This window comes from Nipponia nippon, unplaced genomic scaffold (assembly GCF_047370975.1).
Source record: "Nipponia nippon isolate SJK-2023a ecotype South Korea unplaced genomic scaffold, ASM4737097v1 scaffold_9, whole genome shotgun sequence".
Lineage (NCBI taxonomy): Eukaryota > Metazoa > Chordata > Aves > Pelecaniformes > Threskiornithidae > Nipponia > Nipponia nippon.
Genome location: NW_028262413.1, coordinates 16844057 through 16854964, shown reverse-complemented (window position 1 = coordinate 16854964; position 10908 = coordinate 16844057). Strand labels below are relative to the sequence as shown.

The 10908-nt window shown below is 55.9% G+C and overlaps 1 protein-coding gene across 1 annotated transcript; it reads left to right on the top strand.

The window, feature by feature from the left end:
* The first annotated feature begins 1187 nt into the window (after window positions 1-1187).
* LOC148050121 (uncharacterized) lies at window positions 1188-8960 on the top strand. The gene is made up of 8 exons (XM_087745187.1): window positions 1188-1352; window positions 1717-1788; window positions 2011-2082; window positions 2272-2349; window positions 2441-2539; window positions 3359-3466; window positions 3860-3922; window positions 4337-8960. The coding sequence occupies exons 1-8, from the start codon at window positions 1235-1237 to the stop codon at window positions 4504-4506; spliced, it is 780 nt and encodes a 259-aa protein (XP_087601313.1). The 5' UTR covers window positions 1188-1234; the 3' UTR covers window positions 4507-8960.
* The last annotated feature ends 1948 nt before the right edge of the window (window positions 8961-10908 follow it).

Below are 10908 nucleotides of genomic sequence, written 5' to 3'. Positions count from 1 at the left end.
GGTGAAGACACCTGTTTCTGTGTAGCTGCTGTATGTTAGGTGCTGAGCCTCTGGGCTGGGCTTCCTTTTTCTGCTCTCGTGCCCAGGAGAGGTCTCCCCCCTCGTCCCCACTCTCTTGTTGCCTTCTGCCTGGGAGGTGGGAAGGGACCCCAGGGAACTGGGAGGACAAGGAAGAAGAGAGGTGCTGATTTTGCGCAGGTTTTGTAGCAGGCTGCTCCTGGAAGACTGGTCAGGGCGGTGGGTGGGGAGAGTGCCCTCAGACCCCACGTTGATGCCCCGTGCTTGCTGCAGGATTCGTGGGCTCAGCCGGGCCAGCGGCTGGGCGCAGTTCACCGCTCCCCCCTTCTCTAGCAGCCGGCAGCCCCTTCCTCAGATCCCCGGCCCCTCAAGCCTTCCCCTTGCTCCTTCGCAGCCATTTGGGAGCAGGGCAAATATTTTTGTATTGATAACAACGGAATTGCACGAATGACGTGAATATAGCTGGGATGAAACACATGTTTTTCAGAATCAATCACTCTTGAGCCTCGTGAGCTGCTGGTGACAGCACCCGAGGAGGTAGGAAGTTCTCCAGAGAGCAATACATCCTGGTGTACACCTTCAATTTATTTAGCCTGCTCAAAGAGAAGAATCATGCAAAAGCCAAGGGAATGTGCCAGGCCTCCATCTCCCACCCCGGCCAGCCCCTTGTTTTTTCATTAACCGGCAAGAAAAGTGATTCTCAGGTCGCTGACTGTGCGCTAACTCGTGCGCAAACGGGCTGAGGCCGGACACGTCGCACCAAGGTGGCTGCCACAAGGGAGAGCGAGCTCCTTTGGTCTCAGGTGCTTGGGCTGCCTGCTTCTCACTGGTCCTGAAACCCCTTGGCTGGGGGTTCCTGTTGTTCTGGGGGACTGCGAGTTCCTCGCTGCCCCTGTGACAGTGCCTGGAAAACAGGGCAGAGCCGTGGGCTCAGCCCCGCGTGGGACTGCGTCCCAGCCCTTGGACGGAGCTGCCCGATGGGACGTGCTCCGCTCCCCGGGAGGGCAGCTCCCCCAGCTGTGCTCCAGCAGCTCTCCATGAGCACCCTGAGAGCTGTTCCCATGCAGCCTCGCCTAGGCCGTGAGGTCACAGCGGGGCTGTGAGGTCACAGAGCTCCGCGGGGCTGCGCCAGCCATATGAACTGTCAGCTCAGCCCCTCTGCCCCGAGTGCGGCAGCAGCAGCGGCCACAGCAGTGGCAGCAGCAGCAGCAGCAGCATGGTGCGAGTGCAGGGGGCCATGGCCCCCGTCCAACGCCTCCTCCTCATCCTCCTCCTCCTGGTGGCCCTGCATGCCAGGGCTGCCTGGGCGGCTCCGTGGCGAGCAAGGGGAGCAGGTAAGTGGGCGGTGCTGATGCAGCTTTTCACGGGCTAGCGGGCTGCTCTCCCCGAGAAGCGTGGATGATGGTTTTTTTCCTCCAGTGCTTTGGTGAGGGTTTCCTGTCTGCGCGCGAGAGCCCGAGGGGCCATATGTTGGTCCGTCCGCTCCTCGAGGGGCGTTGCACGTGGCCTGGGAAGAGTGTGTGGAGAGCTGCCAGGTGTCCGCCAGGAGGGCACCAGGCCCCTCTGCAGCTTTGGCAAGCTCGACCTACACCTGGCTCCCACGTTGTTACCTGCCCCCTTCCAGTGCCTGCAGTTCACTGAGGCAGCAGTGGGTCCCAATGTGCAAGGGAAACGTTTCTCATCTGTGCTTGCTCCTAGATGAGGGTGGTGGCAACGGTTATCCAGCTTCTCAGCTGGATGTTGGTTTGGAGCCCTTGGGGCATCCTGGAGGTAAGTTCTCAACGTCCCTTTCCTTGGTGATTCGTTTCCTCCCAGCACAGTGCCACCGCAGGCATGCGGTAACTCTGGTGCAAACACCATGCTCCTGAGCGGAAGGGAGAGAGGAGTGCCGTGGGGCAATTCCCCCTTTGAATTGCACTCCCTGCCACTCTTATCTGAAGAAGTTTCTTGAGCTGCGTCACGGGAGCTGTTGTGTCCTGCGCTTGTTTGCAGCTGTGCCTGCAGGCGAAGGTGACAGAGCTTCCCAGCTGGGTTCCAGGAGCGAGGCTGCGGGAGATCGCGTGGGTATGTCATGGCCTTTTCCTCCCTTTGGGAGCTGCCAGCCCAACGGTCAGCCAGCTGGGCACCTCTGCAGGTGTGAGGATGGAGACCTGCACGCGCGTGCCCCCCTTGCGTGATGCCCTTACCGCTGCTGCGATGCAGTTCTGCCGATGTAGATCACAGGCGATGACGGAAGCTTCTCTGGGTGTTTAGTTACAGATGGGCCTGCAGGGAGGACTTTTCCGGCTCCTCGGCTGGGTGCTGCGCCACAGCCCAGCCGGCATCGCAGGAGTGAGTAGTCTGTCTCTGCTGACCTCAGGGGCTAAGCACTGCTTTTCTCTAATTTATTCATGTGAAATTGAACCGAATACTTTCTGCTCAGTTCCTCGAAGAGCAAAGTTCCAAGGCAAAGGAGGAAAAAAGTGCCCAGAGGCATCGGAAGTCCTAAGGGAAATCCTGAGGGAGCTGGAGAGAGGGCACGGTGGGTATATTTCACTCTGCCTTAGCCGTCAGACTCGGAACTGGAGGTTTTAGCTACGCGTCTGGACGTGCTGTGGCCTGCGCAGCAGGAAGGGATCGATCAGAGCCTCGCAGCAGCGATGCTGGGTTTCACGCCTCACAGGCAGGTGCTGGCCAGCCACAGAGATGATGCAGAGCCTCTGCTGCCAGTTGTGGTTCAAGCTGAGCGCCAGTTTTACCGTTACGGCTCAGAGCTGGTTTGGGCAGACGTTGGCATGCAGATTTGAGGGCCCGGCGCGTGCTGAACTTCTGTTCAGCTCACATGCGGCACTGCTGGCCCACTGGGCCAGTTCCAGGCGGGAGCGAGGTCCCGAGCAACGCTGGTTGCCCTTTCCTAGTGCTGGAAGTCAGGTGGAGATGCTGATTCTGCAGGCTTTTTGGGTTGTGCTCGATTTCCGTCTGCGGAGCGACATCTGGGAAGGGACGAATGTGACCGTTGCCGGTGCTTCCAGGGAAGGGCACGAGGGCCTTTCTCAGAAGGGCTGTTTCCCTGGCTGGCCTGGCTGCAACTTCTTCCTGTCCTCTTTGAAGAAAGGCATTTAGCATCACCTTACAGCTTGCCAAGAACGATGCAAACCAGAAGATCACGTGCAATTTCCCAGTCTCCCAGCAGGTCAGGCGTGACTGTTGTTTGGAGTAGTGACGAGGCGCAGCCCCAAAAGCCCAGGCGTTTTTTTCTAAACCTTATCAAAGTCTTTGAGAAGTCTTGCCTCCTGAAGATGCCATCTCCCTGATGGGGAACGGTTCCATCTGATCCAGCTGTCCCTCCTTCTTTCTCAAGAGACGGACCAAGAGGCTGTGAAAAACGAGGTGTTTCCCGAAGGAAGCAGCGGCTCACTGCCAGTCCCTCCTCAAGAAACAGAGGCGATGCAAGCCGCCGGCATGGCAGGTAATTGCTGTCCCATGGTCAGCCAGCATCACCCATCAGGATGGCTGTGTGTCAGCAGGCTCTTCCCCCGGTGCCCGCTCTTGCACGTCACGTCAGCAGCCAAAGCTGAAAGCGTTTTGGGTTCGAGGCATCTGGACCACGTTCCGCAGATGATGGGAGATGTGACTCTTGCACAAATGTACCCCCGCTGTAGCTGCATCCCAGAGCTTGCCCTGAGGCCCTAGAGGCCCAAGAGCAGCACAGAGCGGGATCCCTCCCGTGAGCTGAGGTCCAGAGCGATGCCCTGACTCCCAGATTGGGCAGGGGCTTAAAGGGAACCTCCCTGTCCCGTCCCCCCATCCTCTGTGCCTGAGCCATGCTGAGGCCTTCCCTGTCGTCTCTGCTTTTTGGCAGTGCTGTCGAGGCCCAGTGAAGACCACCGCGGCAGAGTATATGAATTTTTTCGAACGGACTCAGGTACTGAGCAGTCTTGCTGGGGTCCCTAAGTGGGAGACACGTCCCGAAAGCTGGGAGCGGCTGCCAGCGGTGCCCCTGCTGGAGACAAGGGAGAAGGGGAGAGCAAGGTTCAAGTGCCTCTTGAGAAGGCCTGACTGCGTCCCCTCGGGGTGTGGGAGCTGGCGCGGGGGGAGAGAGAGTTGGGGGTGGCAGTCCCTGCTGCAGGGATGGTTTTTGTCCGTGTCCCTCGAAGGAGCGACTGGGCAAGCAGCTGCGCTCCCCCGCATGCTCTCCTTCTGGCCTTCTGAGTTTTGTTCGGTGGGACAACCTGTCCCAAAGGGCGGGGGCGTGCCAGAACTTCCTGGCCATATCAAAGGTGCCACAACCTTACCAGGGGTGCACAGGACGGACTAACATCCCGAATTGTTCCTCCAGGTGCGGTCGGCGAGAGAACCACAACTGTTCCCAATCCCCAGAGGACCACAAGTGCTTTCTGGCCCAAAGATGTGCCAAGGCGCTGCGCAGCAGCAGCCATCTTTTCCCTGCCGCTCGTGATACTGTTGTGCTATGTCATGATCCGTTGGCGGAGGAAGAGAAAAGAGTGAGTCGTTGATTTCCCTCCGCCACTGCTGCCTTAGGTGGCTGCTCGTAGCCACGAAGCATTTCTAGTCGGGCTGCTTGCGGAGCGCCAAGTTAGCGGTTGGCCAAAAAACTCTGCTGAGGTTTCTGCTGCTGTCAGATGCTTTAATTGGCCTCTTAAATCCCGGGCCGCCTTCTCGGGAGCCCGCTCTGGCTGGAGAGAGCCAGGGTTAGCTCCAACTGACCGTGCCCGGACAAGAGCAGCCCCCAGGAGCGACAGGCATAGGCAAAGCAAGGTCAGGAAGAGAAAGAGCAGGGGATGAGATTGCCCTAGGAAGCGAGACGGGCACTAGCGCCCGCTCCTGAGTGGTGAACCTGCCCGCAGGAATGCCCCTGCTTGGTGGTGCCATGAGGTGCAGGTGTCCACCTCGGCCAAGGTGTGCCAGCAGCTCAGCCCGCGGTGGTGAGCCTTGCCAGCTCTGGGCTGTGCTGTGGAGGAGAGTGCCTGTGTCTCATCTGCAGCTGAGGGCCTCAGCAGCCTCCTCTCTTCCACAGGTGCCTCGCTTCAGCTTTGCAAGCCCAGGTGGAAAGCGGCGGCCACCCCTTGCGCCCAGACATCCAGACCAGGCGCGTCGGCATCCCTGAGGACCAGACCATCCGCCTTGGTGCCCCTGAGAGCCGGACCCAACATCAGCAGCCACCGCTTCTGCCTGGAAAACCATCGCGCCCATCCTCCGCACGGCCCCCGCGCCCCCCCTAGCCCGTCCCCAGAAGCCCTGGAGGGCACTGCAGCGGAACCAGCCCAGTGCCCTCCAGCCCCAGCCCCAAGAGAAAGAGCCTCCCTGCCCCCCGAGCCTGCTGGCCTGGACCTCCAGCGAGGACTGAAGGTGGCCCTGCCAGGGCAGGGGTTGGGGGTGCACTGAGAGAACCCCGACCGACAGCTTTGGGGATCAGCCGTTTCTCTCCAAATAAAGAGGGACAGAGCTGTCGCACGTGTGTTTGGGTGGTATCAACAGCAAAGCCTGCGAGGCACCAGCACTGGCTGAGCTCCACGGCCGGGCGCAGCCGTGGATGCCCACAGTGTCGGCAGGCAGGAGCCAGGCACGGGGCTCCTCCGACCAGTGGCGGGGCCCTGAGGGGCTAGGGGAGCCCACGGCCATGGCCAGCAACAGACAGCAAGACCAGCCTGACCAACACACGGTGCAGGAGGCAGCGACAGGAGCCCGACGTGGCCAGTCACATGCACTGCTGGTCCTCCGCTCCTAGAGGGGTGTTGCACGTGGCCTGGAAAGAGTGCTTGGAGAGCTGCCAGGAGCCAGCCAAGAGGTCACCAGGCCCCTCTGCTGCTCACAAAATTGGTGCTGTGGCTCGCAGGGGCACGGGAGAGCACACGGCAGAATTATCCCATGCTTGCCTTGCTCTCATGTGCCATCCTGGGCTTCACCCACAGGCAAGGGACCCTGGGCTAGACCGACCTCTCGTCAAGGCCCAAACACCCCAAGAGCCTCCATTGCTTCATTAGGCATGTGGAACTGCACTTCTCTAGTTATGGGCTGTCCCTGAGACTAGAGCTGCCAAATCAGCTTCCCCCGCTGAAAAGTAGAAGGAGAGCATTATCAAAAGCAGTGGCTTGTCCGTGGCAAGCCTCAAGATCCAGGCTCCTCCGATGCACGGCAAGGCAGCTGGCTGGTGCCTTGCTGCCTGGGAGCGCGCTGGAGCACGGTTGGGGTTTCCTTGGCTCCCATCTTTTGTTTGCTAAAGCTCAGCTACAAAAGCTACTACCATAAATATGAAAAGATTTTTTGAAAATTCCACGCCAGCGCGTGCCAGACATTTCACAGCCAACCCCGAAGTGCTGCGTCAGTACCAGCTCTATATTTAGGGATGATTGCAGGAAGTGGATTGGGAGAGCTCAGCTCTCCTCCTCAACCCAACCTGCATCAGTACCACCCATCCCTCAGCTAGGATAAACTCTTTTGGGGGTGGATCACTGTGTCTCGGTGCCCATGTCTCTGTGGGAATAAGGATTACACACCGGCTGTCTTTGAGTGCTGTGCATGCCTTTGAACAGTGTTTAAGTAGCCCTGTGTCAGGGAAAACACAGAGATTAAACAGTCCATGGATCCGCTTTGCTGCAGCATTGCTCCTTTCCTGCGTGACCGCACACAACTACTACCATGTCTCCTGATCCAGAACCCCAACCAAATCCCAAGCTCCAAAAACACAGGCCACGTTTGGTTTGGAGACTGCTCAGGGAAGGAAATAGCTCACATGCAAGTGCCAGACCCAGGCCCACTTTCCCTCTTTTCTAAACCAGACCGGCTTTGCATTTCAGACAAATGCTTCAAGTATAAGAGAAGCAGAAACTCCAACCTCATAGCAACTGCTTTAGTCTCTGGCCTTTAAGGCAGACTGACTACCGTTGAAGCTGCTGTGTTTCTGTGCTAGGAAACTCAGCACGTTTCCACAAGAAGTCTGAGCTGTGAAACGACATTTTTGCTTTGCAGGTCTGTCGTCTGAGCTGGCCTTCAGTTCTGCTTTATTCCTGCCACGTGCAGAAAGCCAGAAAAGCCAGAAAAGCCAGAGCTTTTCATTTTCTAGCACGGCAGCGAGAGAGCCCATCGTGGCTGGGAAGGGCTTGCTCCAGCAGGCTGGGACACCCTGTGCCTGCAAAGGCCTACGGAGCTGAGCATCAGCAGAGCCAAGTACAACTGAAAAACAGCCCCGGAGAGGGATGTGAAGGGCAGGGTGGGAGCAAGGTTGCTGGCAAGGGCCTCCTGCACGCTGTCGCCACGGCCAGGGACAAGGCCACACGGTGGCAGCCTTTCTGCACAAATGCTTCAGCCCAGGCTGCAGGACCTTCAGGGAGTGCAGCAGTGCTGATGGGCTGGTGGCTCTTTCCCTAACTTGTGACCCCACGAGAGGGTGGAGGTTGAAATGTTGGTCCCTTGTAGAGGGGAAAAAAGGAATACCTTCTGGGGAGCTGCAGAAACTTGGGGCGTTTGGCCTTTGCCAAGCTGGGAGCTGCGTCTGCAAGAGCAGCCACAGCCCCCTTTGGAGCGGCACAAAATACTGAGGGTCGCGTCTGTATGCCTGTGACACACCTGAGCAACGCGCACTGTGGCATAACCCAGCTGCCGGTGGCTCAGTAGCTGCTTCACACAGTCCCAGACCTGCTGTAGCAAAAGCTGGCGCTCATTGATTTCAAGGCCTGTAGGCACTCGGCTTGCCAGCAAAGGCACAGGGCAGCTGCCTAACGTCTTAACAGCCAGCCAAAAACGTGAAAAATCGTGAGACTCAAGAATCTGCACGGTAGCCTGCTATTGGCAGTATTATCGTTGGTAAAAAGGAGAAACGAAAATCCTTTTCTCTGGAATTTGTCAATGGGGTCTGCAACACGCACTAATTTCATCCCGTGCATCTTCAGCCTCTACCGCCACTGTCTTCGTAGCGATTAGAAACCGGAGGTTTTTCATGTAAATGATGGCATTTTACGAGAATAATACAGCTATAGCACCCTGATCCTCTTTCTACAACACATCATGTTAGAAAGCTTCTGATGAATTTGAAGAAAATACAATTTTGACTGGAAGTAAAAGTCTAAGGCAACAATAAGAAAAAACAGGCATAGAGGTCAGCGTAGTGTTCTGCTTGGTTCTTGATGGGGCTTAGGAGAGATGCTAAAAGCTCTGTATAGAACCAGGAACTCCTGTTTCTAGGTAAAAATGAAACAAAAGTAGGCCTAGGTCTTCAATTTAACAGGCTTTAGCAAAAACTTGCTGTGTTAGTTTGAAATATTAACGTAACGAATTAGTTATGGTAGCAAGTAATTCCCCAAAAGGGTACAGAAGGAGAAAAAAATTCTCCACAAGGTCTCGGTAAAGCGCAACGTAATCCACTCACTCTCCCATACGATCCTGCAAAAACTTCCATGGCTAAACCGCAGAATTCCTCTCAGCTCAGCCAAAGGCAAGCGGCTGCCTTCTCACGATCTCCCAGCACAAGAAGGTGTTCTTAGTTCAGGGATTGCCTGGAGGGTTAGAGAAGCGGGTTGTGCTTATTACTTGTTGCTTTTCTCTTCTCTCTCTCTCTGTCTCCCCAAGGTGCTCAGAGTTTAAAACCAGAAAGGTGTCTGAAAACTACCTGTAGCCTGCAAAACGCAGCGGACATTGAAGCCTAATCCTCCCTCAGTTACTCCTACTTGCAGGCTCACAACAATTGTTTAAGCAGAGTTTATTTAAAGCAAAAAGTAGCGAGGCAGTAAATGCACAGAAGGGACTGATTTAACCAGCCCTTTGGCTAAAAGTCAGGGTACGGCAAGAGGTGTCATGGGAGCGTTTTAACCCGACAGAAATGGGATGACTAACTGGGTAATTACTGCTCCCAACGTGTACCATCACTGCGCCCCTCCTGCACGCACTCAGGAGTATTTCTACATTTCTCACGCAACCTGCCTCTGCGACAAATCTGCGCACGCACACACTCTACCCGATTAGCGTCAAGCGTCAGAGCTCCTCAGCATGGGTCTCCTGTCTCTAAACCCCTCCTGGAAGCAATTGTCCCAGCACACCAAGAGCAGAACACCATCCTCCTAACTTTCTCAGAGCACAGCTCCCAAGTAAGGGCAAAATAAACACAGGTAGTACATGATAAAGCATTCTGATTAATTAGATAATATTCTCCCAGCAGAAGCAGCTGCAGAGTATCATCTGCTTTAAGTGCTAAACATTACATGTGATTAAATATGTCAGGGTAGGTGAGACAGGGCACTTGCATAGGCACTTGTGGAAAACCAGTGAAACAGCCTGCTTAAAAAAACCCAACCAACCAACCTAATAAAAAAACAACTGGAAGAGAAAAAAGTCAACGCACACCTACTACAGGAAGTATAAATTACTTTCTCTATCTGTGTCCCAGTCTCTCCAGAAGCATCACTACCAGGAGAGCAGAGCAGAGCAGAGCAGAGCAGAGCAGAGCAGAGGGTATACAACCTGCTCTGCACACCCCCCTCCTCGGGCACCAAGTGCAGCAGGGTGAAATCCTTAGCTTAATTTGACAAATGACTTAACATGACCACACCTTGTCTAATCAGTAGACACACTGTGCTATTGGAATGTCCCTAGTAGTCTCCTATGACACCAGCTATCGCTCTTCACATGTGTTTTCCGTTGACCAAACATCATGCTTGGGCAGAGGCAGTGCTTGCTGAGAAAAAGGAACTCTTCCACCAGGACGTAACACAAATCCTACTGAACTGAAGCCAAACCCAGAACCGTATTTCAGTCCAGCAACTGAAAGGTTGGGTTACCTCTGGGCAGGCCTAGGAGGAGCGCAGGAGGCCATGGGAGCTGGGGTGCTTCCTTAGATGAGAACACTAGGGGGCAAAGGCAAGAGACTGGCCTAAGAAAGGCTTAATTAATGAGTTAACGATCTACCCAGGGGCAACTGTAGTGGGAAACACCAAGGTGAAGACACCTGTTTCTGTGTAGCTGCTGTATGTTAGGTGCTGAGCCTCTGGGCTGGGCTTCCTTTTTCTGCTCTCGTGCCCAGGAGAGGTCTCCCCCCTCGTCCCCACTCTCTTGTTGCCTTCTGCCTGGGAGGTGGGAAGGGACCCCAGGGAACTGGGAGGACAAGGAAGAAGAGAGGTGCTGATTTTGCGCAGGTTTTGTAGCAGGCTGCTCCTGGAAGACTGGTCAGGGCGGTGGGTGGGGAGAGTGCCCTCAGACCCCACGTTGATGCCCCGTGCTTGCTGCAGGATTCGTGGGCTCAGCCGGGCCAGCGGCTGGGCGCAGTTCACCGCTCCCCCCTTCTCTAGCAGCCGGCAGCCCCTTCCTCAGATCCCCGGCCCCTCAAGCCTTCCCCTTGCTCCTTCGCAGCCATTTGGGAGCAGGGCAAATATTTTTGTATTGATAACAACGGAATTGCACGAATGACGTGAATATAGCTGGGATGAAACACATGTTTTTCAGAATCAATCACTCTTGAGCCTCGTGAGCTGCTGGTGACAGCACCCGAGGAGGTAGGAAGTTCTCCAGAGAGCAATACATCCTGGTGTACACCTTCAATTTATTTAGCCTGCTCAAAGAGAAGAATCATGCAAAAGCCAAGGGAATGTGCCAGGCCTCCATCTCCCACCCCGGCCAGCCCCTTGTTTTTTCATTAACCGGCAAGAAAAGTGATTCTCAGGTCGCTGACTGTGCGCTAACTCGTGCGCAAACGGGCTGAGGCCGGACACGTCGCACCAAGGTGGCTGCCACAAGGGAGAGCGAGCTCCTTTGGTCTCAGGTGCTTGGGCTGCCTGCTTCTCACTGGTCCTGAAACCCCTTGGCTGGGGGTTCCTGTTGTTCTGGGGGACTGCGAGTTCCTCGCTGCCCCTGTGACAGTGCCTGGAAAACAGGGCAGAGCCGTGGGCTCAGCCCCGCGTGGGA